Consider the following 27987-nt stretch of genomic DNA (forward strand, 5'->3'; position numbering starts at 1 on the left):
TGGAGGTGGCGCGGTGAGACGGAGCCCGGCTCTCGGGGAGCAGCTCCGCGGTGACCTCAGCCCCGCACCAGGACGTCGCTACCGGGCGCCGGCCCAGATGGAGCCGGGCCCCGCATCTCCCTCCGGGCCTTTAAGCGGAGCAGAGCTCCCGGCCCCGCCGCCGGGACGCATCGCCAACAGCGCCGCAAAGGGAACCCGGGGCGGGGGGGAAGCGCCCGGCCCCGTGGCCGCCGGCTGGCGTGACCCCGATTGCAGGCCCGGCACGCGTGACCCGTTCCTGCCTCTTACCTGTGCTGGGAGCCGCCCGCAGACGAGGCAGCTGCTCGCCGGGCTCGGATCCGCCGGCTCTGGCTCCGTGCAGCTGCCGCTGTCCCTTTTTAACAAGCGGGCCTGGCGCGAGGCCCGGCCGCACGCGGCTGTGCTGCTGATTGCAAACAGACCGGCAGGGCTGCAGGCAGGGCACGGGGCGCCGAGGGCAGCGTCCGTCCGTCTGTCCGCCCGACCCTGCCAGAAGGACGGCCGCGGTCCGGGAACGGAGCGCAGGAAGGCGCGGTGCTGCCTCTTGTTTCAGGTGCTTTTATTCAACGTTACTCGCAGACCCTGCGACCGGGTCGTTCAGTCCAGGCACCGCAAACCGCTGCAACCCCAAACACCAACAAACCGAGGGGAAAAGCAAACCGCAGCCACAGCCCGAGCGCCCCGCGGCAGGGGCGGCACCGGCAGCCGCTCCTCAGCACGAGACGAAGCCCACGGGCAGCAGCGAGGGTCTCCGCGCCCGTCCCGGGGCCCGTGCCAGGACGGGGCCTCACGCCTCCCTCCTGCAAAGCGGCACGAAACGGTGCTAAAACCGGAGCCCCGGGAATTGAACCGAAACCCGAATCACCAGGGGCGGGGCAGCCCCGAGACAGGGCCACAGGGCACTGCCCGCCCCTTTCCAGCCCCACAGCAGCCCCTAGCCAGGCTCTAAAGCAGGGGGAGAGCAGCAAGAGTGTAGCCCGGCCCCACCTCCAGCATGGTGCCCGGGGGGGACGCGCACAGAAATTACTGGGTACTGGAGAAGAGGCCTGACTTACGTGACCCCCCAGCACGTTCCCCACTATCTGAGCGGACAGCAAAGCCTTTGGGGAAGGAACAGCCCTCCTGCAGCCCCCAGGAACGACCCAGGCTGCCGTAGCATCCCTGCAGCCAGAGAGAATGAGGCTGCGGGTGCAGCGCCAAGCCGTGAGCTGGCACGTGCCCACCCCTCATCCATTGCCAGGGATCCTATCCTGCTCTGGGAGCACTGCCAGCACACATAGTCTGGCCCGGCAGAGCTGCTGCCTGATCCAATGCTGCTAACAGTCATCTGCTCACCCCGCATGGGCTGTTTAGCACGAAAGCTGTGGGTACGGCCGGGCCAGGGCTGCCTGGAAAGCCAAGGCTGGTGGCAGTCAGCCACAAAGGCAGGAAAAGGGGAGCGGGGAGCAAAGCTGGGGGCAGGGAGACGCCACAGCCTCCCCGCCTCCTCTGCAGGGTAGGGGATGCTGCGGGCAGGGGAGAGGGAAGGGGGGGATAGGCTGCGGCCGGCCCCACACAGAGCCGCCCTGAGCCCTGCTAGGCAAAGGCCCATCCAGAGACTGAGGTGAAGCGAGAGGCCGGCATCAGGCCAAGCCCAGGGTGCCCACCTCACGATGTGACAGCAGGGCTGCCCCTGGAAGGAGAAGAGGGGCAACCGAGGAGAGCTGGAGCGGGAAGGGGAGGGGTCAAGCACCACTCCTGCTGCTCAAGGGTTTGCTCTGTATTGGAGTCGGCCGCCGCACTGCTGTGGCTAGGTCCGGGGCAGGCTGCACATCTCGCAGTGGTCCGTGCCTGGCTGGTTCATGAAGGTGCAGTGCTGGCAGGCCCACATGGCTGCCGACACGGCGTGTGTCGAACCGCCCACAGCACCATATTCATGCAGTCCTGGCAGCTGGACACCAACCGTGCCTGCGAGAGAAAGAGCAGGGTCAGAGCAGGGAGAGGTGCTGGGAACGGGCAGGAACCCTGCCTACATCCTGCCCCGGCAGGCAGGAGCCTCCCTGCCCACGAGCTGCCTTCACCCCCAGCACCAGGCGCTGCTCCCAGGCACGGACAGATCTCAGGACTGACACAGAGCACCGATGACCCTGTGCTGTGCCCACACCAGCCAGCCCAGCCCACGGCCTGAAAGACGAAGGACCGTGTCCCAGGGACCCCATTTCTTACTGCAGAGCTGCTCGATGGTGGCCCACTGCTCTGACTTCTTCCAGGTCTGTGCAAGCTCCTCGTTTTTGGTCCTCACAGCTTCCAGCAACAAGCTGATGCTGTCCTGAAAGCCAAAAGAGGGATATCAGTGCTGGATACTTCTCTTGCAAACAGCCTGCAGCTATGACCCAGGGCCTTCCAGCCCTCCACTGGTCACACTGAGGCAGAGCTGCAAGTCTGACTTTTCTCCGTTTTCTAAAGAGCCTTTGGGGTTGCAACAACAAATGATGTTGGGGAGTAAGACTGAACTTATCCCTTCTGCTCCCCCCAGCGTTCAGATGCACTCTAAAACCCAAAGGCTTCAACTCCCTCTGCTCAGAGGCTGCAGCTGGAAGCTGTGCTGCCCTGTGCTGTGCACACTGAGGCCGATTCCAAGCAGGGCACAAATGTTCCCAGTGCAGCTGTCTCTGGAAGCACCGTGCCCAACCCCCAGCCGTGTGCAGCCCCAGCCTGATCTCCAGCTGCCCAGGGTCAGCCCAGCTGCCCCGCACATGCGCCCTCTTGCAAACACATGGCTCGTTCTGCTGGCATGCTGCTTGAAACAGGAAGGTCCGAGGGTCCAGATGTGAACTGGGGGCCTGGGCAACCAGCAGTACCGTGCCAAGAGAGGCAGAGATGCATGAGCAGGAAGCTGCTGGCCTCACAGAGATCTGGGGGCTCTGATCTTGTTATCGTTACAGGATATTTTTGATTCTGAGATATTTTTTATAGATGTTTCCAGCTCTCTGAGCCACGGCCAAGTTGGCTCCATCCCGGCTGCGACCATCCTAACAGCCCTCACCCCTCACTGCTCTGATCAGTGCTCTGGGAGCTCTCGGCCCAGCCGGAGGCTTCAGTTTCACTTTTAAGCCCCCTGCTGAAAGGTCAGTCTGGAAGAACAGGCGTGGGGCCAGCTGCATGTCCCCAGAAGGCATGGGACGTGCCTGGAGCTGCGCCGGTGTCCCCCATGCAGCAAGAGGGCCTCAGTGACACCGACATGTGGCCGTCTGCTGTCGCTTACGTACCCGCAGAGGCATGACCTCGTTCGTGACCAGGAAGAGGAGCAGATGGAAATCGGAAACGATGTCTAAGAAAACAGAGGAAGTATTCTGGGACAGGTAGGTGGCCAAGCTGTGGAAGTCCTGCAAGACAGGAAAGTAAGAAAAAGAAGTCATTTTCCCTCCACGTGATAACTTTGATTTCCTATTCAGATCCACTAACAGACCTGGTAACGCTCTTGTCCTCTTTCGTGCAACATGCAGATCATCCTGAGATCAGACCATCTGAAATCAGCCTGGCTGTGCTGCAGCTAACAGCTTCCAGAGAAAAAGGGGCCACGTTACCCCTCCTCTCCCAGTAGCACATCCAGAGCTGATCCCAAACCCACAGTACTGAGCAGAGGCAGTGAGCTAAAGGCAAAGCCTGGTCCCTGAGGAAGAGGCAGGCGAGGCAGCCCCTCCATCCCCCGCCTTTCTTCCCTGCTCTCAGTGTGCAGGAGCCCTTCATTCGTGGCTGCTTTTGGAGGAAGCTCCTTTAGCATGGCCTCCTAGCAGAAACTAGCTGCTTGCTTGAAAGCAACTCAAGTCTTCCACGTGCTGGCCAAGTCCCGTGCGTGCCTCAGACTGTGCAGCAGCTGCCTCTGCTCAACACTATGAGCCTCATCCAGCAAAAGGTCTCTGTGTTTGAAGTATCAGCCCAGGAAGAGAAGATGGTGCTGTTGGAGCTGGAGCAACAGACCCTCGTCCTGCTGCTGTCACAGTGTCTCTCTGAGCTCAGAGCTCAGCTGGGTTGCTGCAGTCCCCACCTGTGCAGGGTTGTATCTGGAGCCCACAGCCCTGGCAGAGCACGAGTTGGCCCAGAGCTCAGCCCTGAGCAGGGGGAGCACACCCAGCCCCCACCTGCATGCAGGCAGTTTGGCAATGCTGGACCGAACCACGGAAGGGTGATGGAAGGGCACAGCTGCAGCTGTCCTTTAGCAGACATCAGAAAGTATAAGGGAGACAGATGACATCTCTGTATGAAATAAAGCTTTGCCATCGATCGCTTACCTGAGTTTCTCCCAGCACATCATGGTTCTCGATGGGAAATGGATTTTGAGAAATAGAAAAAGTGTAGACTGGATCCTTGGGGAAAGTTGTAGTAATCTGAAAATCCAAGAAAGGACGATCAGAGCATTAGCAGCAGGAGAGGTAAAAGGGCTACAGGAAGAAAGGCTTCTGAGCACCGAGAGCAGCCATGGCTGCATATTAGAGCTCAGCCAGGGAGGCAATTACAGCATGGATCTTCTGATGGCTTTTAACATTTAAAGCAGTGTTGCCATCAGTGAATCCCCCAGCTTCCGGCCATCCCTTTTAATGAAGCTGAGGGAAATGCCCTGAGCTCAGACGTTACAACAGCACAGCAGTTCCCCCTGCAGCCCTGCCCTGCTTGGGGTGTCACCTGGGGGTGTCCTTAGCACTGTAGGGGACAACAGAGCTCCTGCACCAGGACTGTTCCACTGGTTCTTGGATAATGCCAAGCAAGCATCTCTTCATGTTCTTTAAGTCTCCGCACTCAGAGGGCACTAACCCTGCCTCCTGTGCCAAACAGACAGGTGGGAAGGAAGAACACAACACTGCTCCCACCTTACCTGAGAGGCTCCTGGGTTCAGAGGCCAGCACTCGACAATTAAACCAGTTCTTGCTCTGAGGGCTTTAAAGCTGTGGTGTCAGTTACTCTGCCCTGACAGGGAGGCTCTTTGTAAGCAGACATGCAGAAATACCTGCCAGTTCAGTATGAACTCGGATCATGAAAAAACGAGGCAAAACAAGATGCTTCAGAAATGCAGCTTTCCAGACTGCTCCTAAATGCATGTTCTGTCAATCTGTTTTCATCTTAATTACACCCCAGGTAGTCTGGAAACAGATGCCTTCACTACGTGAGCAATAAATACGTCCCAGCGCTGTCGACTGGCACAGGGTGTCCGAGGGCCCTGCACAACGGGCCCCTTGTTCTGAGCCATGCTGATAAGGGGCACACGGGCACCAGGCGTTGGCAGGCAGGGAAAGAGGAAGGGGAAAGCTCCTGGCTGCCAGCTTCCCTGTGCTGCAGGACAGCACCGATGCCAAGGGCAGCTGGAGCAGAGCAGTGGCTCCGGGTGGATTTAATCCTCATTGGCACCAACTCCGACTCAGCAATATCATCTGCCATCTGAATTATGTTGCTTTCTTCTCTTCCACACCGTAACAGCTCCCTCTCGAGCCAAAGGGCAGCGCCGTGCCCCAGTGCCTGGCAGGGCTTGCTCATGGGCAGGCCGTGGCTCTGCTCCAGCCAAGCTCTGTGCTGTATCTCCTCCTGCCCTCCCCCAGGAAAAGGCATTTTTGGAGCACCAACCTGGTCTGCTGAGTCACCACAAAGAGCCTGATTCTTAATTGCTGCTAAGGGAGACGCAAGCGGAGCTTTCTAACGAGCTCCCCGCGAGGTGGTGCCCAGCACACACATGTGGGGCTGGCTGCTTCTGCCACCTCCCAGCAGCCATAAGGCACCAGGCAGGGCCTTCCCAGAAAGCAAGGGTGTTCCCTGGCACCACTGCAGGCTGTGCCCAGAGAGCACTGCACCGCTCAGAGCACGCTGCCTCCTGCACCTCTGTGCTACAAGTGCAGGGCTGCAATGGGGAAAGGGGAGAGAGAATGAGCCTACAGATCAGCTCCAGTGTGAAATTTAGAGGTGGGTTAAGAACTCTGCTCTGACCACCTCCTGCTGCCAGCAAAGTGCAGTGAATACTTACATCTATGATTAGGTACTCGACAGGGAGAGGACGAGCCAGCTGTGTGATCTCATTGCCAAACTTGTCTATGTCCTGAAAGACAAGAGTGTGATTAGTGCAGAAATGGCAAGAAGCCTCAGGGAGGCATCCCCACATAGATCCACGCTGCAGCTCCGGGATCCTCTGTGTTGGTAGCTGGTCTGGGGCACAGAGGAGGACACAGAGCTCTGCAGCTCCTCCAGCTCCAAGACCTCTGCAGCTCTGTAACTCTGATGCTCACATGAAGCATCTTGTCAGGAACATTTGCACCCAGAGAGATGGCAAGCATTATCTGGGGAGCGCAAATGCCACTTCTGAAGCAGCACTGTCTTAAAAGCAGAAATAGCTCCACGCCTGCTTTCTCAGCCAAGGCAAACCTGACTTGCTGCAAAACTTGCCACGAGTCTCTAATCTGAGCTTGCTTCTGCTTGGGAGCTGGAAGTCCAGGCACTTTCTCACACGCAGACCCAAAGGGCCAGCACATCACAGCGCATAAACCTGTTTGGCTTTGCCAGGTGAATTGAACATAAAGTTTAATTATGGAGAAAAATGGCCAGCATACGTTCATTAATCATAAAATGACAATTAGACCTGATTTATGTCAAACACGCTGAGTTCAAACGCAGCTTCAGAAATAAATTCATAAGAAGTGACACTTTTCATTAAAGATTCTGTAAGAGGGGGTTGTATTTTCTACTTAAATCATCACTTAACATGTTATAAATCATTCACGGAGCCGCGTAGAAATTATACACCCATGATTTCCAATCAGAGACCTTACATAAAAGTTTACATTGATGTGCACGGTCCCAGCGGCCGCGGGCAGACCGGGGCTGAGCCGGCAGGACGAGCTGCCTGGGGCTGCCATCCTCCCACCAGCCGCATTCTGTTGGAGAGCACGGCTCCCTGCTATCGGCACAGCTCACTCACGCTGGATGTGTGCAGCAGAGGCGCTGCTCCAGCAGGCTGTGGCCTGTTGAGTGCCTGAGGCCGCAGCCCCCTGCCACCAGCCCCCTCCCCACCTCCACCCCCAGCAGCGCCCCGTCCCCAGGAACGCTTTTCTTTATCCAAATCCACCTTCCTGTCTTTGAAGCTCCTTTTAAAAGCAACCCCGATAAGGATCTTTTCTCCTTGAACATGACGGCTCCTTGGCCCTGTGGTTATTTCAGCAACAAGCTGGTGGCTGGTGGCCTCAGATCTCCACGGCTCTGACAGCGGCAGCAGGAGACGTGGAGCCTTTTCAGAGAGATCACAGGGCCTGAAAGCCAACCTGCTTCTAGATGGCAGCGATAGCGCCGGAGCCACAAATCACATCCAACCCAACTGCAACCAGCATCCCAAACACAGTCCTGCCCCTGCAAGAAGGAACCTGCAACAACTCACACATAATTAGCCCATCTGGAATTCATTTTCAAATCTAATTAAGTTCTAATATGCAGAAACATTTTTCCAGCACCTGTTCGCTTTAATCTCCGCCTCTGGGGATTTCCATGTTAAATGCCTCCTTTTTAATGTCACGCTGCTGAGGCCTTCAAGATGCATGACATGGTTACAGCCGAGCTGGAACCTCGCTCCCCCTGAGTCAGGGGACGTGCCCAGACCCTGCTGCTCCCCAAATGAAGCCCCCCCACTCAGCCAGCACTTCTCTCCGGCCCCCATACACCGTTTTATCAGGCAATTAAGTTTTAAAGGCCTTCACAAATGTCAAGCTGGGAGAACTGCTGGGAGACAGACGTCTCCATCCCGCACTTGGCAGTGGCTCTGCACGCGGGCACCACTTCTGCACCCCACAGCCCCAGCCCTCAACGCCTCCTCACTCTGCTCAGCAGCCACAAGTGGGGCAGGAAGGGGTTAACAAAGCAAAACTCTTTGGCACCTGGACAAAAATCCAGCAGGGAGGCCTGGAGGATCAGGACAATGAATCATCCTGAAGACAGGAGCAAAGTGAGATTGCATCAGGCACTGCGATTGGAGGCTTTAAAACACTGTTTTGAGGCAGAAGCTGCAAACCCACAAGGTGAAATAGGGCAAAGGATGGGTGCACGACGGCTGTGCTGCCAAGCAGGCCGGGACGCACAGCACAGCTCTGCACACCGTGAGCTGCAGGAAGCGGTCCTGGGTGGCTTCAGGGTTTCCTAAGCAGAGGTGATGAGCAGCCAGGAGGGAGGCTTGGCTCTGTAGTGGCTGCTCCAGGGCTGCCAGCATCCTGTGCCATGTCTTCCTCACTCTGCTAAAGGCCCTGTGGAGCTGAGCACCTCTGGGTTTGGGGGACAGCGAAACCCAGTGCTGCTTTTCCTTCCTCCAGGAGCCTTCCTGAGCAGTCCTGCACCCCCACACAGAGCAGCCAACACACAGAAACAAAGTGACCTTTCTACAAGTAAGCAGCAGGTCAGTGAGAGTTGAAATACTTCTCAGGAGACTCCTGGTGAGCTAACTGAGCATCCTCCTCCCCACAGCAGCTGGGACATTTAAGGCTAAGAAGGCTTTTGCAGTCCAGGACAAAGCTTTGGGAGGAAGCCAGGGGAAGTCCTGCGCTGTCAGAGAGATCCCTACACAGCCTGGCTACTGCCTCCTCCCTGGCAAGAGGATTTCAAAGCGCATGGCCAGAAGCAACATGTGCCACACTGGGGACAGCCTGAGAGCAGCTGCAGGTCTGCAACCCGATCAGCTCCAACAAAAACAAAGCACCCCGCTGCTGGTCCCTGCCTGGGCCAGATGGGAGCAGGGCTGGCAGCGAGAAGCCAAGGCCCAGGCACCACAACAACTGCTGTAAATGCAAGAGGCACTTGCTGGACTCTCTGGGGCAAAGGGCTTTTTCACAACACTGCTGCCATTGTGAAGGGTTTTCATCACGCACCATCCTGAAGAACCTTCGGGCAGCATTAAGGCAGCTGTAAAAGGCAACTCTTCACAAGGATGGCAACTTGTTTGCACTAAAGTAATACCTGCCATAAGAGTCAAAGCCAGTCCCCAAATCCAGTTCTTCAAATGTATCAAAGAGGCTGCAACACACAGCAATCCTGTAAAACACAGCAACCCTTCCCCCACTAAGAGCCACAAGGCTAACAAAGAGCAGAACGTCCAACACCTGTGGGATGCAGGGGCTGTGGGGAGCAGTGGGGCACTGCTGCTGTGCCTGGATGGAGCTGGGAGCACACAGCAGCACAGCACCAGGCACAGGCAGCCTGCTAGGAGGGCTCACACCCAAAAGAGGCACTGAGCACAACAAGCAACGCCACCTCTGGGTAGCTGGCTCGAAGTTACACTCTTACTGAAATGAAAACCAATCTGGATGTTTTCTAGAACCAGATAGACGAGGCAGGGGACTGCTTGAGGGCAGAAGGAATGGAAAATGCCCATGTGTCACGTGCAGGTGAAGAGCAAGGCGCAGTGGCCGTTGCGACATCATTTTGCTCGCGAGCACACTGGTTACCCCAGTTTGTGTGTCTGTGTCTTGACAACAGAGGCTCCATCCTGGATTTCCTTGCACTGCACTTGCCAAGAAGCATGTGCTGGTTGTGCAACGTTCAAATTGGCAGCAGCACGGCCCTGTGATGCTTCACAGACAACCTGGGAGGCGAAGGGGATGTGCTCTTCCCTCTGGCTGATCTCACCTGGAGACGCCTCTCGGCGCAGAGCAACTCACACCCACACCCCCAAAGCCCTGGACTTCCACACGAGAGCAGAACTCAGCCTTTGTCAGCCAGGAAAGCAATGGCCCTGTGCAGAAAGCCTACCCTGCCAATTCCACGGGGGTGGTTCCTCTGAGCAGGAAGGCTAGCGGCCAACACAAAGAGAATGGTAAAGACATACAGAAATCACAAGGCTGGAGCTCAGGAAAAACGCCTCGCCCCAGCAGGACAAAGCTGCTGCCATCAGGTTTCCCACTTCCACGGAGGAAGAGCCCGCCCGTGCCAACACAGCACCAAGGTGAGTCCATTCAGCTGCTTCTGCTCTGCAAACACAACATAGAGCAGAACGCACACAGACAGCTTGCTGACAGAGGGCAGACGCTGTTCTCTCTTCAGTCACCTCCGTGTGCACGCACTGCAGTCCCTGACAGCCTCCTGCCTGAGCCCCTCATGCAGCATCACCCACCCCACACACCTGCCAGCAGTCACTGCTGAAGTGAAGCACTGCTGTGAGCACAGGCACAGGGCATCCCTGGACAACACAACCGAAGCACTGCTGCTAACCATACACATCTCTTCCTCTCTGCAAGAGCTGAAGGTGAATCTTCTGCATCGCCCTGCTGCAGGCAGGTACAGGAGGAGTTCAACAGATTGTTTTGTTCCTTGTATGTGGATGCAAAGTTCTATAAATACACTCATTCTAAACCGATGCTGACCTTCTGGTTCACATCCAATTATAATAAATTTGTGTTAGCTCCTTTCATCCTAGAGGGCTTTTCAAATGAACACAGAGTTTATTACAGAGGAACATGTATATGAATTTTTCTCTCTACCAGCGATAGCTTCTCAGTTTGAGACAAAATGCAGCAACTACTCCAAAGGGCAACGCTCTGCCTAAAGCCAGAGGTGGGGAGGCAGCACAGAGGGAACCCACATCAAGCACTGCTCAGCTCCTGTAGTTTTGACAGAGGAAGGGGCAGCAGGGCACTGCAGAGCCAGACGTTCTCTGCTGTGTGGCCAAACACTGCACTGCTGCTCCTCAGAAGCGTGTTTAGCCAATGCTTTGACACCATTGTTGTCACCAACCCAGTAACTATGAGGTAGTGTCTCTGACCTCAAGCCTTACACATTTAATGAGACCCCAAAGGTTTTCAAAGCCAGGAGTGACTAAGCTTTCCACTGATTTAAGAACATTCCAAAAAATAAAAAGAAAAAAAAAAATTAAGAGATCCTGCAGCCAAACACGTTCAAGTCTAAAGGACAATTACACCCGCCAGAGCAGTCCTCGAGCCTTCCTTGAGCACATCATGAAAAAGGCAATTACGGATAGAAGTTATAAAACATATGAAATAAGCTGCAACCCGTCCCAGCGAATCAGTTGCTCATGGAAATTTCCACGCGACGCCGGGGCCGTCAGCGAGCGCTCCGTTCAGCTCCCTGCTTCAGAGGAGGGATGGGAGCGAAGACCTGAGGGGAACACCCACGGCTTCCTGCTGCTCCGAGCACCCAGGGTGGCCCACATGTGGGACGCAGACCTGCAGCCTCCTGCAAGGCTGCACCCCGCGTGGCACGGCGCTCCGTGCAGCACCGCAGCGCCAGAGATGATGTCAGCTCCTCACCCAAGGCCAGCCGTTGCACAACTGAGCTGCGCTGTATCGAAACAGACCTGGCTTATCAGCTCCTCGTAGCGAGCTGTCGGCACGCTAAGGAGAAAGGCACGGGTTTTTATCTGGCTTTCTGAGTACAGATTCCTTTCCAAGGCTGAATTTAGCCCAAAGGTGTTCCTCATTTTCAGGTGGAGCCAAAGCAGGGCAGCGCTGAGGGGCGGAGCCTCATGGGCTAATTTGGCCCAGCTTGCGTTTCCTGATCTGAGCCCTGGGCAATACAGGAGCATCCTGACGAGCTGCGCTTCTGCTGGGGCTGTACAACGTGCTCATTTCCGCCGGCCCAAACGATGGCAGCTCTGCAAAGCCTGACTTCCTCCATGGACAGCTTTAATACAGATGGCAGGAGTGCTGCAGGCTGAGCGGGCTCTGAGCATCAGACAGACAAGGAGGAGATAACTAACTGGGGTGATGGATAGCTAATTAGCTAGCATGCCATGCCATTAATTAATTCCCCTGCCCTTGTTCATGGGGCACCAGCATGCACAAGTTTGAGACGCAGTGCTGTTAGCGTCTGCAGAGATCCTGTCCCCAAGTTTCTAACTCAACCCTGCACACACAGGAGGTCTGAGGAGCTCCAGAAACGACTGCCAAGTGAATAATGACAGCCCATTCATCATGGAAACTGTACTGGGAACTGCAGCAGGCCAGATGCCAGCAATGCTCTTGCATGGCACTTCAAATGGAAGCACTCTGGATCCACACATCTCCCACTGCTCCTCAGGACAGCTTTTGGAGTTTACTGTCTGACCGGAGCACAGGATCAGAGCACAGGCAGGACACTCAGTGCTAGAGAGGAAGGCCAGGGATGCACTCCTGTGCCACCACTGGTCTGAAAGCCTTCGCACCTTCCTTTTGTTGCAGAGAAGCACGCAAAGGGCTGCCTCTCCTCCTGCTGCATGAATTACACTCTTTTGTTGCATTTCTTACCCAGCTGGTGTCTGTCAGTGTGTCATACGTGAGCAAATCCCTGCACTGCACAAGGAACCCACTGCTTTGACAGCACTATTTGTGCTAGCTCACATCGCACAACGGTGAAGTGGAGGAAGCTGAAGTCAGACAGGGATTAAAATCAACAGAGAACGTGGCAGATTCAGCCAACAAACACAAGAGGAGGTGAATTCACAGTGCTTGCTGTGAGCTTTCAGTGGATCACTTCGTTTAGAAGCCGGATAGCCAATGGCTACTGCTGCGCTGGAAATCATAACAGCTCTTTTACGAGGGGGAAATGGAGCTTATGCAATTACTTTGCAGACATGTGGTGAATAGTTACTACCGAAAATAGTTCAGACCTCAAAGACATCCCTTCCTGAGCCGGCCGTGCTGATTTCCAGCCGTGCAGCAGAGCCGTTTCTGCAGCTGCCCCGCGCTCACCTTGTAGAACACGTCGGGCACATACTGCTCGCTGCTGGACTCCTTGGCGTAGCCCAGCTCCGGTGCGTCGCGGCAGGGCAGCAGGCACTCGTCGCGCACCAGCGCCATGCACTGGTTGGAGACCTGGTAGCCCTCAAAGTGCACCTGGTTGTCGGGACCACCTGGAAGACGAGAGCCCAGATCAGAATGACACAGCAGAGCGATTTGAAGGCGGGCCGCCCCGCGGTTCTGTGACCTGTGTGCGATTTGCTGCGTGCGACTCGGAGAGGCACGGCTCAGGAGCAATGCACAACAGGACTGCTCTTCTAGAAGAAAGCACTGGGGCTGCTGCACGGGAAGCATTTCTGGGCAAGAATCCTCCTCCAAGCTCTACGCTTACTAAGTAACGCGTGCTTCTGCAGCACCATTCTCACACTTGGCCTAATGGGACAGAGTGACGTAGAGAGAACTTTGCCAGGAGCTTAAGTGAGGCTTAGCTGTCCTTTTGGACAGAGTCGCAGCTCACAGCCTGCAGGTACTCACTCTTATGCACACATGGCTCCTGCAAGCCTGCTTTACCTCCAGTCTATCACGACCTGCAAATTCAGGGCTTGCCACCAGGTAATGTCAGGCATAAGAAGAAAAAGTTGTTTTCTCAGCCTATTGCGGATGGCTTGCAGGAAATCTGACATGGAAAGCAGAAATTAAGACCCTGGCTCACCAATGCATCACATGTTTGGTGCTTTAATTTGGATAATGTAAGCAACATCAGGTCATATGTCATTAGAGCACAACTGGAAAGAGAAACTACAGGCAGATGGTAGGAAAGCATTACTATTTCCAAACCCAGGAATTCAGGAGGGGAGAAGAATTAATCCACATAGAGGACTTAAAGGCAAAGTTGATGCAAAGTATGCAATTGTACTTACAGTGCACAAAAGGAAGGAATTGGGTATTTAAATAGAAACCTGATGGGCTGATAGAACAGAAGAGAATGAAATTATCTGGAAAGAAAAGAGGAAATATTCCTTTTCTTCCCTTTGATCTCTAACCTGAATCACTCGCTGCTCCAGAACAAACACTCCTAGAAATTAAACTTAGACCAAGACACGAGGAAGGCCTGAACAAAGCCAGCCATCATTTGCTCAAGAAAACACTTTGTTCCAAAAAAGAAAAAATAAATACAATAAGAGTGAGATACACGTTTATCTTTAATGGAAGATTGATGTGTTCAGCAGCCTGGAATGCAGGGCAGCTGTCTGATTGCACGGGTCTGTTAACTGCGAGAGCATTCTCACTAAAAGAGGCTCCAAAAACACTTAAACTGAGCTCAGAAGAGGCAATATAATCTCACACTTTGACTTTTCATATTGGATGATGTTTGGAAGTCATGGTTTTTTTTCACTGCGCTAAACAGACCCAGAACCCAGTGCATCTGCTCCAGGGAAACGTTAAATGAATACATGTGTGTCATCCCACAAAGAAGAGCAGGCTGAACCTCTAATGCTACAACTCTCCCAGCACATGCCAGCATTGCCCCGCAGCCCAGTGCCTTTGGAGACTTGCTGTGAAAGTGGCTAAAATCAGAGGTGACAAAGCAAAGCGTGGTGGAGGCTTCTGTTTTACTGGGGCAAACAAAAAACATTTCCACGCGCAGAAGAGCGGGGAATCTTACATCAGGGCTTCCCTGTCAGCAGCACAAGGGAGATAAAGATCCCTCCTTTATGCTCAATCACCTAGAATAACTTTCAGGATCTGGATTGCCGTGGTTCTGCACCGTCGCTTTCAGGCAACAGGACTTGGAGATTAAATGTTTGAAACACGAAAAAGCAATTGACAGATATTCCCTTAGCTGCAGGCAAAAAATGCTTTCTGGATCAGAGAGGTGGGTGCTCCAGGTACGAGCTTCAACTGAGATTCCTGCAGGGGACAGGGTAAATAGTTGAAGAGAAGATAACACAAAGAAAGAACAAAAATGTATTTTACTTGATGGAACAAGGCAAAGCCCTTGTTAAATAGGACAGATGGGGACCAAGACATCTGAATTCCTCTGGCAGAGCTGCATATTCTTCTTCTATTAAGCAAAGATAATTTGTGTGTAATAAGAGAGCCGGGGCAAGCTGAGGCCCGTTTGTACCTGTAGCCACAACTGTGACAAACTTGGATCCGAAATGACCATCTGGAGAAAGGCGACAGATGTTGGGGTGCTGGTTCTGAAAGTTCCCAGCTGTGATGCACTCTTCTGCACTAAGATAATACGTGTCCTGAGGGAAGAGCAGAGCCGTCAATAGAAAGGCCAACACGATGCAGCCTAGACCTACTGCCCTGGTCTGTAGCCAAGGAAAACTGCCAACACCCCAGGAAAATAAGCTTTCGTAGAAGCTGCGGAGACTGAGAGAAGAATGTGACTTATCAACTCTCCAGTCACAAGCCTGATTTCTGCCAGAACAACCATCCCACTTTCGGTTCCACCCACCTTTCCAGGCTCGTTGTATCATGGCATTTCATTTTCTTAAGGGATATCCCTGACTTTAGAATTACAGGTAACTGAGAAGGTCAGAGTTTGAGGACTCCAGCCACACGCCTCACAAAGCCCTGCCCACATCCTCTGACTCAATCACTTTTGCTTGCTGAACTTGCACGGCACAAAAACTCTCTCTCCACTCAATTTTTCTTAAACCACGAGCGTAATTTTCTTAAAGCAGAACAGGTGAAGGACTGCAGGCTGCTCTGCCTTGTATCCAAACAGCTCCAACCCCTCCAACAGTGCTCTCTGAGCTCAAGCTCCTTTTTCTTCAGCAGCTGAAACCCACACATCACAACAATTTCAGCCTCAGTGCCACCCCCAGCCCTGTGCTGCCCTCCCTCCCTGTCTGGCAGAGCCAGCAGCCAGGTGATGACACAAGCCCTCGGTACCAGTGGTGGTGATGAGTGACACTCTGGAGCCTCACCTTGTTCCTGCTGTACCGAACTGTCCCTTTCCGTGTGTCTTCAGAGACCAGATCAGTAAATATCCAGCCAACCTATAAAGCAGCGTTATGGAGAAAATGGCTTTAAGAGGGGAAAAAAAAAAAAAAAAAAAAAAAAAAAAAAAGGAAACCCAAAGCCACAGAAGAGAGCTTCTACATTTTCTCCTAGCAGGACAAGATGTTCTTGGCTCCTGGTGCAGCCTTGCTGCATGCTGCCTAAGGAAATGGCTCTCCCAGCTGTGCTGGGCTCATTTGAATACGATTTCCAGGAGCAGCGTGCCAGCTGGCCAGCCGGGGGCACCTGCAGCTTTATGTTTCACTATGGAATATTTTTTCATGGAAAGATCTGGAGGCTGCAAGAGGCTTCTCAGCCGCTACCTCCTCCCACCCACAGCAAAAAGCATTTCCTATTGAGCACTCAGAGCGAAGCGGCACCACAAGTGCCAGCAGATGACAAAGCAGCTCACATGATCTCATTTTGAAGCCTGCAGTCCCCAGTTCAGATAAAGCTTGTATGCTCCCACTGGAGTGTGACTCATTCCAAATCGGCCCGCTCCGTTCCAAAAAACACATTCCTGCTTTCTGCATTGTTTGCACATCTGAGTGGAGATGTGTACACACACACCGCTGCATGAACCCTTCTCCACGTGTGCTACAAACAGCTCCGAGCAGCCCCTCGTGACCCACTGCCAAAGCATTAACCCTTCAGGGGAAGGGTCACTGCTGCACATACCCAGCAGAGCCCAGAAAGACAAAAACCTGCACCGAGCAGCAAGCGGTGTGTTAAATCACAGGGATCAAAAGTACCTGGTGTGGGGAGCAAAGTTAAAACATGGAAATAAACAACACGTACAGAAGCTTTGGTTCAGGCACTGGAAAACGCTAAAGATCTTATCTTCAGAGAACAAAAGACCTCGCCACAGATGTTTGTAGTCTGCTGCTCTGAGCCCTTCCTGATTTGCATGTTCTTTAGCAAGTCAATTCTTGTTTGTGTACGTCTCATTCCTAGCATTCACATGATACCAAATGATTTCCCAAAACAGAAAAATCCATTGGTACAGGTTTGAGAGATGTCAGCAAGCCAGCAGATCCCAGTGCCCTGTTTGTCCTGACTGGATTACTGGCAGGCCAAGGGCACAAGGGGAACAGAGGACTGAGGCTCAGCTGCTGGGGGACCTGAACCTCCAGCCAACATCCAGATTAGCTCACCACAGCCTGTCTGAGCAGCACTGAGAGGCAGGAGCTGCTGATGAGAATAAAAATCCAGCAGGAGCCTCCACTCCTGGAAGAGGAACGCAGATTCTGCCAGAAGGAAGAATAAACTCAGAAGGCAACTCCAGCTACATCTGTGCCAAATTAGCACTTGCAGGGGAGATGCTACCAGGAATGGCTCCTGTCAGAGGAGAAATAAAGGGAAAATCGTTTTTTTTTTCCTTCTTTGCTACTCCCTTTGATGTCATTCATGACAGAGGATTGCTGACTGCAGCTGAACAGCCCTGCTGCACACTCGTCCTCACAAAAACATTCGTGGTTGCTTTTTTGTTGTTTTTTAAATACTTAGAAGGGTAAAAGCTACCAACACTTAAGCGAGATTTCAAATGAACCCAAATGGTCTTCAGTAGCCTCACAGAACTGAAGAGAACTGCTGGCGACTTTCTTTATTGCCATGCAAAAGATGCGTGATATCCAGCATCATCCTAACCTTTCTCAGTCCGAGCTTGGCAGCAATCTCATCCACAACTTCTGCTTTTGGATCTTCCAGGATCTCCAGGCTGTTCTGTGTACCGATCTGCACAAAGAAAATCTTACTAGTAAAACAGCACAGGGAAAACCACAGCACACGTAACCATCACCATGAGCAAGGCAGAGGATGGAAGAGCAGTTCTGCATTTTCTCTTCAGCATCAGCTCTGACTGCTCTCACTCCAGAGGCCTCCTTTACTCACAGCCTCATCCTGCAGGAGCTCTCCAGTCAGGTCTGCAAACCACACGGGGGTTTATGAATGAAAACTCTTGCTCAGCGCTTACAAACAGGCTATCGCTGCTTCGAAGAGCTTTGAAAAAAGAGAGGTTATATAATTTTCCAAAGCTCTGTTCAACCTGCCAGTCCTGCCCTTCTGTTTCATTTGTTGGAGTCTCTGAGCAGCGCAGAGGCAGAAGTTCAGGGAATGCAGGGGCCACCACCCAGGCCTGGAAAACACAACTCCATCTGGGTGCGTTTCAGAGGCGAGCTTTCTCATGTGGGGAGATGCTCTGCCAAGAAGCACAGCAGAGACTGCTTGCCAACAAAGTAAAAGCTTCCTTGCTTTTGCCATGCACAAGTAAACCGTGTGAGCTTCCAAAGCGAGACCGAAACAGAGGGCATGGCTGTGCTGAGATCCAAAACGAACAGAAGAGCTTACAAAGGGCTCTATCTGCAGCTCTGTAACTCGGAGCTCAGCTCTTGGGCTGGTTGAGGCCCGACTCCAGGACCTGCTGGGGCTGTGGAAGCACTCGGTGGTGCCGTGCACCATCTAGTGGTGCCTCACGCTCCCACTCTGATGCACCACTGTTTCCCATCAAAGCAGCAGATGTGATTTCTGCCTAATTGAGCTGCTTTAAATTTTCCTGGAGAGCTGGTAAGAAATTAAATCGAAGGCAAACATTTTTCTTTAAGTTAGTATAGAATTTGTTTTCAACTGTTCTGTACCATAACCTTGGAAATGGTAATCAGAGAACAGAGGAATGTAAAAAGAAGAATAAAAAGCTAACCTGGGTTTTAAAATTCTTTCAGTGGCAATAACCAGTGACAACATTAGCAACCAGAGGGCCACAAGAAGGCATTCTCAGGGGACTCTATCAGGAAAAGAGTCGCACTAGGAAGCGCTGCACGAGATCAGCCAAAGACAGGAGTGTTTCTTTGTTCCCCGATTATCTTTATGAGCCATCAGTGAGGCCTGGTGCCCAGCCCTTGTTACCTGTGGGGGTTCATAGATGGCAGCCACCTCCGCCCTGATCCCCAGAGGGATGTCCTTGTGCTCCGTGTAGCGGCCGTACAGGTAGCCAAGGTGCTGGTTTCCTGTCTTCCGCCAGAAGTCGAGGAAGCGATCTGCAATGGTGTGGTTCTCAAACATGATGTTGTCAACATGCCTGTATTTCTGTTTGACAAAGTTCAAGCGTCAGGCCATCCTCCACTGGCTCCAGGTCCTCTGCCTATTGCCAACACCTTCCCCAGCTGCACGCAGCCCCTTACGATGAACCACGGCACCGCAGGAACAGGGAACGCTGCCTCCCTCCCCTCTGCTTCAGCTTTCGCCACCACTCCTTGGCCCAGCAAGCAGAACTCGCCATGGGCTGGGCTGTGGGGAAGTGCTGAGCATCCCCAGAGTGCCCTTAGCGTGGCTTCTTTACTAGGGCCCTTATCCTTATCCCATGAGCTTTTGCGACGAGAAGAGACAGCGAAATTTAAGAGGAATCAACGAGCAACAGTGGGAGGGCTTTTAGATCCCATGGAAGAATAAAGGAGATTCACTGCTAGTGGTGCCAGCTCAGATGTCTCATATTAAGACCAAACTGCTGAACCAGATACATTCTGGAGTCCTTCCTGCAAGGACTGAAGACCTTAACAGCCGTTTCCTCAACAACTGCCAATACACAAAGGCACCCTGCTCCAAGCTGCCTGTTCTTGAAGTCATCTCTCCGAAAATAAAAATCAACTCTCTTTGGCTTGAAGCTCAAGGGCCCCTGTAAGCACTGGCTCACCTGTCTGTTGAGAGTGATGGCACTTGGCTGACACTTTGTGCAAATGCCTTCTGGCCAAGGAGGGTGCCCTTCACAGCCTGACTTGATCTTGCAGCTGATGTTTTCCAGGGCAACAAATTTCCCCCTGCAAGAAGGAAAAGAGAAGGCTGCTGTTAACATCATAAATGCTTCTGGGTCTCAAAAAAGCAAGTGGCCAGAAACAACACAGAGGAAGCAGGGAGCAGATGTGGTGTCACCAATGTTTTACATCTTCAGAGGACCTGCAAGTGCCACACAAACTCTGTGCAGTTTGTCCACCCCAGCCTTTAATCAGGTACTCGAGTGAGAGCACAGAGAAAACTCATGGGATACAGCTAAAATAATTCATGCAGCACATAGGAAGTAATAGATTATATTGTGAAGGCAAATCAGAGTTCCTTTCATGTGCACAAAGCTTCCTGCAAGGGGAAGTTCCCTTCAAATCAAAGCATTACAGTCTTGAGCTGCATCTCACAAAGACCTTAAAAAACTCCCAACTGCATTTAGGAACAGCAGGGAGGAGGTCACACCTCTGCATAACTTATTTAAAGGAGCTGAGCTCTCAGTTCAGTCCTTCTTTGTCCTGTCACCACAGCATCCTCAGCCCCACCATAAAGCAGGGGTGCCTCCTTCTCCCATTAATGTGTGACAATCAGTGGCACAAAAAGAAACCTTGAGGGCACGTGGCAGTGGGACAACACAGAATCAGGCCCTGAGAAATGCTAGGCCCCTCTGTTGCTCTATTCACATAGGAAGATCAGAAAACAGTTGGTAAATAAAAGCCCTCAGATCCACCACAGGCTCAGTGCCTCTCCACAAAGCTGAGACCCAGGCTTGGAACTTGGTGTAAGCAGGGAACCTCCTTCCATCCATCTGGCCTTCTCCCCCCATCAGCAGTGCTCCTGAAAGCAATTAGTTTGCCACACACACACACACACACAAATAATTAAAGAACTCCACAACCAAAAGCTTTTTCTTTACTTTTAAACACGTTTTCTCCTCGGCTTGACATCCAAAAGCTGCATCCAACATCACTCCAGTGAGAGCTGCGCAAATGTGCTTTTGTTGGTTTTTGTAAGATAAAAAAGTACAGCTAGATTCCCTCAAACATGGAGATTTTCTTACTTGTCTGCCCCTCCGGTCAGCTTCCTGATGTAGGCATGGAACGACATATGCTTCACAGGAGGTTCCAGATGGTTTAAATAATCCTCATCAAAAGGCTGCCAAAAACATCACACAAAGAAAAGCCAGGTCAGACACCTGCCTGATGGTGCACTGATCACTGAACAAATGCATGTTCTAGATTCAACCCCACTGTCTCTCAATGTGGAAACAATCAGGAAAATTTAGGCTCCTTTTCAAGACAGCTACTACTGTGACAGAAACAGTGGGACCTTACAACAGTGAGTTTTATTAACACCTCCTACTTTTCATAACGGATTGGCTCCACAAATCAGAGCGAGCCTCAAAGGCAAAATGCTTTTTTCTTTCAGTGTGTAACAACAAACAAAAAGCCCAGCTGCTCAAACAGGGCCAAGGAGCTTCTGAAGCACGTGGCAGGGATGTGAGGAGCAGCCACTGTGGCTCACACAGACTTCTCACAGATCACTGCTGCACGCCCTGCATTACACAGCTTAGCACGCTTGTAGGTGTTACTAAAGCTGCCTTCAACCTGAATTGGTTGTTAAACTGGCAAGTGCTGTGATGCATGAAGAAAGGGGGGTGAAACAAGAAGACCCAGGCAACAGTGGAGAGGGAGGAAAATTAGAGCTCTCAAACACTGCAGAAAAACAGAAGAAATCCAGGATCACGAAGGCCCAGAGCTTTAAGCAGCCTGGGCACAAGCTGGCACCTCTGAAAGCGATGGCAGGATTCTGAGTCAGAGCTGCCATCTGTATGTGGGCAACGCTAGGAGGAGAAGCATCCCTACAGGGAGAAACTGAATCCAAGAGCTGCAGGTGACCTGCCTTCCATGGGGACTTGCTGTAAGACTTTCCTGGGGCTCTTACCTCTAATGGTACACAATGCACACATTTACCCAGGGGGCCGTGGCGACACCTATGCAAAGAGAAACAGAATTAGCACAGGTCTCATTCAGTAACAGAGAAGTTAGTCTAGAGTGACTGTTACAGCTTAACAGTTTTAGTGTAGAAGACCTGGACAATCATCTTACCCTGAGCAACTCTGCACTTATTATGGCATATGACAGACAGCAGTAGTGTGAGTCTAAATGTGAGAGCCTCGGGTCAAGATCAAACTCTTCTCATGTCTGTGTCACTGGCAAGCAATTCTGCTCTGGACAGCCACGTGAACCAACGTCAGACTGCAGCTTCTCAAGTTTTACAACTCCACCTGGAGGTTGTATTTCAAGCCAAAGGATTTCAAATGTACGTCACAGGGCTGGCCTGCGTGGTTTTAACAGAAAGACAACCAAAACATTCACCCTTTATCAGTCACTAGAGGATGGTCTGGAACAAGCAGGGAAGCGTGTGTTTATCAGGCTGATAAGGACCTGTTGGGTGAAGTTACAAAGCAGAGGGGAAAACACCTCCTTCTGAGGAGACCGACTAAAAAGAAAACACAAAAGAATCCCCTGCCCCTCTGCCCCAGCATTACAGCAGGGCAGTGCTGGCTTTGCAAAGAGATCCTCTAGAGAGCAGCGTGGATGTTGGCCCTTCTGAAAACGAAATGGATGGGATCCAGTTGCAGCAGTGCTTTTAACAAGTACTGTGGCAGATAATGTACATAAAGGACCACTAAAGGCTGCTAATGCACTCAGCCAAACGCCAGCATTCCCTCACGTTTAGATTGATATGCACTCACAAACACAGGAACAAGCCCAGACACACACATTTCATCATAAATATCCGCCGCTGTGCTCTGGCTCCCTGCTAAGAACAACACCTTCATTTATTCTTTTGAAAAACGTGGTCAAGTCAAAGACAATGTTTTTGCCACGGAGTGGTGAGTTTTGCCTTTGCTGTTTCAATAATGTGACACTGGCCTCATTTATCATCAGCCTGAATAGGTTAGATGGGATTTTCTACCTTAAGGCTTCACCTCTCCAAACTTCCTCGCTGCTGCAGCACTGAAGACAAACTGTATGGAAGGCAATGCAGAGGGAAGGGTGAGCTATTCTGCCTTAGAAAGAATTCCTGGTTGCCTTTAACATTTTCACTCGAGTCCTTTCAGAAGCTACTTTGTGCAGGGGCCGAGCCCCAAACCAACCACCATGCAGGAGCCAACTGGAACACCGTAACAACGAGTCACAAGAAACAACCATCCAGACAGAGGACATTTCAGCAGCATCAGTGGAGATTTATGGTGGTATTCAGTCACCATTGTATTATTACCCTTACAAAAATACGAGCTGCTTTGTTTATCTGAGCCTCTTGCAGCTCAGAGTTTTGGCAAAGTTAAACCTTGCTGCATTCCTGTTAGCAAAATGGACTCAACGGTTTCACAGGAAGGTTAAGAAAGGCATGTGATGGAAAGGAAGCCAAAAACCAAGCAGAGGCAGAGACCCAAGTCCAAATTCCACATCCCTGCCATCGGACGTGGCTTCCACTCGTTCCCTCCATTTTATTTTTCCTTTATAAGGAGTGGTGGGATCTGAAGACACAGAAGGGCTTCTGCCTGGGACATCCCTGGCCACACATACCTCAGCTCTGCAACCGCAGACATGTGCAGCTGCGTCAGCTGCCCCTGCAGGGCAGCAGGAAAGGTGAGGGCTCTAGAGAGCCCAGAGGAGCAGTCTGCATTTTACCAAACACATCAAACCCCAACGCTGTGCTTTCCACTGCTGCTGACTGAGCCACACCGAGGCTGAAAGCATTTCCCTGTTCACACCTCTCACATGAGATGCAGACCTGGCTCTGCACACCTGTCAGCTCGGGACCCAGATAACAGGGAGCTGCATGCTGACACCATATGGAACAGAAGCTGCTGTTTTCAGAGCACAAAATATATGATTGCTAGTCTCCTAACAGGGGCCACCTCGATCGAAACAATAGATGCTCTGAATGAGTCCTTCCTGGCTAAGCCCCTGGAATTTTGGTATCTGCTTCCTTCCTCTGCTCACCAGAGCCTTACTTTAACCAGGCAGGACAATGGCAAGGGCTGTTTTCCCTTGTGAATATTTCAAAGGCAGCGAGGATAAAGCAGTGGCTCAGACAGCAGATCCATAGCACACTTCCTGGCTCTTGTTTTCAGGCAAGATGTGACAGTCTGCTGAGGCACAGATGCACTGACAGCACGCAGCCTGTCGGTACTCACAGCTGCTGGTCTCGATTTCGGTAAATCTTCCCATCCTGTTTGATCAGATACTGGTCAATGTCATCTTCCACCACCTGGGGTGCCCCCACCGGCCGCAAGCTCTGGGAGACAGAGGTGTCCATGGTCTCTGAGGATGAGCCTGCTGGGCTCGAGGGGTACAGAAACAGCATATCACCGTGCCTGAGGGGGTGAAAAACACACAGGCATCAGCACAGCACCAGCTCTGCTTCCAGATACAGCGGGGAGGCAGTGCAGGTGATAAGCCATGCTGCACTCAGACAGCTGGAAAGGCTCACACTGCACCCCTTCCACCAGCGACTGAACGACACCAGACCCTCACCCAAACCACTCCCAGCAATTGGCTCCTTTGTGCTGCAGAGCACAGGAAATGCCTGTGCCAGATCTGCTGCTCTGTTACAAACCACATCAGTGTCCACGCTCCTCCAGCGCCTACTTCTAGGTAGCAAACTTCCTGGATCACAGAGGAGCATGTGATTTATCACAGGCTGCAGGCACACTAACACAGCTCTACTAAGAGCAGTAGCTACCTCCTTCTCTTGCATCTTTTTATCAGGAGACAAGATCAGGGGAGAAAGAAGAGAAAGCAGGAAGAGGCAGCAGCTCCACCAGAGAAAGGGATTTACGTGGCTCCTGTGCACACCGAGTCACAGCCTTCCCAAGGCAACTCCCAGTGCTGATATAATCAAGCAATAAGCTGCACACAGCAGCAGCAGCTCTTGTGCTTTAAGTCAGTGTAACGTTATCCTTGAATGTTAACAGAATGAAGGCATTCCAACCAAACACAAAGTGAAACAAGCATTTGGCATTTCTGATCTCCCTAGGCACCTGGCTTCTGCGCAGGGGATTATCAGAGCCTGGCATTAAAACGGGGAAAAAAAGCAAAAGTACAGTTTGGGTGCAAGCAGGGATGAGGGAGCAAACACGAGGCCTGTCGTTGACCCACACAAGCAAACTGCAATGCAAAAAGAAACCAAAGCAGCAGCTGCCACAGCCCAACACCCAGTTGTTTTGGCCACCACCATTTCTGCACGTCAGTCAAGATTGCCTCTCCAAGCAGCTGGCGAGTGACAGCTGGAAGCTGGAGACTGCTGTGCTGTGATGGTGGCTGCTGCTGCTCAGCTCAGAGGGGAGAGTTCAGACCAGCTTAGAGAAAAGGCACCCTGTTGTACGAAGCTCCCCCTCCACCCACGGTGCTCTCTGGCAGGACTCACTTGATCTTCAGTAAGTTGAGGGATTTGTTTTGTGATGCTGTGATCTCTCCTGTCCTGTTTCTATTGGTGTAGACAGAAAACCCATTATTCCTGAAACCAAATTCTTTTGCAACCTGAAAGAGAAAGGATGACAAAGTTTAAGATACCTCTCGCCCCAGGTCAGATGCTGAAAGCTGCTCAGAGCAAGCGCTAAGTGCAGGGAACTTCTATTGCAAAAGCTTAGCTGAATTCATCCTCATTTCTGAAGAGCACAGGATAACTGAGAGAAACAGAAGCACTGAGTAACACAAGCAATTTAGTAAAAAAGCAACTTAAGCAGAACGTGCCTCACTCGTGTAACACAAACAGTATAACATCTCCACCCAGGCAGGCACTGCAATGACTACAAGGGGAGAAACGATCCTCTCCAGCCCCCCAGCACACACCAACCACGTTGTTCTCATCTTGCTATCACCAGAGTGAGTTCCTTGGTCCAGATCTTTGTCTCTGTGGCTTTTCTGCCCTCAGTTCATGCCTACCTGTTATTACATACATTTCAGAGAAGCTCTTCCTGCTGTCCTCCTGCCTGTTTCTCTCCCCCCCCCCCCTCCCGTTCCCTATTTTCTCCTGACAGAAGTTATCCTCACACAAACCATTGCTCAGTCTCAGCCCCCAGGAAGGCTTTTTTCCACCTCATCCTGTCAGCAGCACAGCTGAAGCTGCTTTCCTCTTTATCAAATATCATTTACAGCCTCTTCAACTTTCAAATTCTGCTATGTTAAAACTTAACCAGTTTAGAAATGGAGTTGAAAGTTTCTCTAGATGACAAGCTTCTTCCTAAATTCTTAAGTTAAACGCCAACCTTGCAGCTTGGGTAGAGCTCAGAGACACCAACTGCACACAGCACAACTCTACCAAGCCACCCCCTGCTAGGAAAGAAACTCAAGCACCTCCTTCACTCAGCTCTGCAGGAGGACACAGTTCTCCCCAGATCAACAGGCAACTGTAGTGAGGGCCAATGCTTTTGTTCCGACGTTAGCTGCTGGCAAGCACAATTGTTCTGCACTCTCTTTGGTAATACAAACCCTTGAAACTGAGCAGCTTGCTTTGCACAGGTTCCAGGAGCTCTGAAAGCAATGCTTTTTCCGTGGGTGAGACCCTTCAGAGGCTGCAGTGGGTATCTCTGACCCAGCCCTGAAACCCATCTGGATTTTGGCTCGGTCAGGAGGGGATTGCTGTCGTGGTCTGGGCCCAAGCTTCAAACAAAGCACGGACTCACAAACAGCTGAACGTTTCAGCCTGCTCCCCTTCTCCCTTGCAGGGAGAAAGGAAATCCAGCTGACCAAAAGAATAGCCCTTTAAGGAACACAAAGCACTTCTCTTGTGAAGAAAAGAAATCCTAATCCAGGAGGTAAGGAAATGGAGAACTGCTCCCTCTTAAACAGCAAACACCAAGCAGCTGCACCAGACCAAAGAACAAACTGCAGTCAGCTCCACATCTGAGAGCTCCAAAACTCAGTGTGTTCCTCGAACCCCAGGGTGGAAATCTTTCCCATGAGACCACCAGAGACTCTCACATTGCTTTATGATCTTGCCTCAATCATTTGCTTGCTCTCTCCATAACTACAAAGGAAGACCAGTGGCATGCAAAACTCATCCAAACGACATTCAAATCACAGATCCTGCAGCTGAATTTTAACTGGATCACGTTTGAAGAGGCCAATCTGCCAAACAGCTGGAGTGCCTGTGTTGTCAGCCTTTGCTTCCACAGCTGGCATTTCCCTGGGAGCACACTAAACACACAACCTCTCCCAAGAAAGCTCCCATCCCAAAAAATTCCAATTGAAAAGCTGAATAAGTTCTCCTCTCTAAACAGATTCTTTATCCCTTTGGAACTGATCCCCACAGCATGTTTTCCCAGTTAGGTTAAGCAACGCCACCCATTACAGAACAGCACAGCCAGCCCTGCAAGGGAGGAGAGCTGGAGTACCTTCTTGAGGAACGTGGCCACCGTCTCTCTCTTGGTGGCTGTGATGCGTTTCACCCCTTCTGGCGACTGCACACGGATTATCTGGGGGAGAAGAGGACAGACGGCCTGAGTTACGTGGGCAGCACGGAGCCATCCCTGCACACTGGAGCTCTGCACACACAACACGTCCCCCCCCAGTCTCTGCTTTTAATGCAAGAGTGCAGACGCACACGGGAGCGATGTGGGGGCACGTGAGCAACATTTGCTGGATGAAATACCCTCGTGTTGGAGACCCTGCAAAAAGCTGGTGTGGAAAAAAACAAAAACAAAAACGCTGACGTTGCTTTTTTGTCTCAGCTCTGACCTCACACGTGGAATTCAGCTTCCAGAACAGGGCTGAATCAGAGCTTCTGTGGGTGAGCCTGCACACAAACACGGCTCCAAGCAGCGTTAATGGGCACCTGCACAGCGCTGGGACCCGAATCCCTGCTCCGAGGGACCGAGAGTCCCAGCGGTGAAACACCGCTAGTTCTGCTGCAGCCTTTAGTCGGGAGAAGAAAACCAGCAGCAAAACGAGAGCTCGGGAAGGAGCAAATATGCACTGGGTGCCCCCGCCTTCCTGAGGACAGGGCAGCGACGTGCAGAGAAGAGCCACAGAGCCACGACGGGATGCTGACAGGAGGAAAAGGCAGACCGGGGCGACACGGGAAGCTGCCAGCATCCCCGGCGGGTCGCCTTTACCCTCTGCACGCCGCGCACAGGGGCAGGAAGCGGAACGGAGCACCGCACGGCGCTTTGGACGCCCGCCCTCCGCTCCTGTCCCTGCGGGCGGCCCGGCCCGGGCCCCGCGTTACCCCGACCGACGCAGCCCCACTGCGGCCTACCCCGCCCCACAGGAATCTGCTGCCTCATCGCCCCTCCCCCGCCCCACACCGCCACCTCCGGGCCGCACTCACGATCGTCTCCGCCATTGCGCTGCCCGCACGGCCCCCTCACAGCTACGCCTCGAGGCCTTCGCTCCCCTCGGCTCTCTCCGGCCCGGTGCCGCCCCACGGGGCCCGGCCCGCCGCTGCCCGAGCCTCCTCCGCCGCCGTCTCCCGGATCCCGCAGCCCGGCGTTCCGCCGCCAGAG

General features: G+C 52.4%; 1 protein-coding gene across 1 annotated transcript; it reads right to left on the reverse strand.

The window, feature by feature from the left end:
* Positions 1-560: 560 nt before the first annotated feature.
* On the reverse strand, positions 561-27918 carry NPLOC4 (NPL4 homolog, ubiquitin recognition factor). The gene is made up of 17 exons (XM_042833014.1): positions 27813-27918; positions 26878-26958; positions 24909-25021; positions 23677-23856; positions 21411-21459; positions 20527-20621; positions 19384-19507; positions 18600-18779; positions 17346-17432; positions 15626-15697; positions 14812-14938; positions 12696-12856; positions 6008-6079; positions 4290-4385; positions 3267-3383; positions 2224-2326; positions 561-1965 (listed from the first exon to the last, which is right to left on the reverse strand). Exons 1-17 carry the CDS (start codon positions 27825-27827, stop codon positions 1808-1810), a joined length of 1830 nt encoding a protein of 609 aa, XP_042688948.1. The 5' UTR covers positions 27828-27918; the 3' UTR covers positions 561-1807.
* Between the last annotated feature and the right edge of the window lie 69 nt (positions 27919-27987).

The sequence above is a fragment of the Centrocercus urophasianus genome, unplaced genomic scaffold, assembly GCF_019232065.1.
Source record: "Centrocercus urophasianus isolate 14NV4802_14NV808 unplaced genomic scaffold, USGS_Curo_1.0 seq_40, whole genome shotgun sequence".
Lineage (NCBI taxonomy): Eukaryota > Metazoa > Chordata > Aves > Galliformes > Phasianidae > Centrocercus > Centrocercus urophasianus.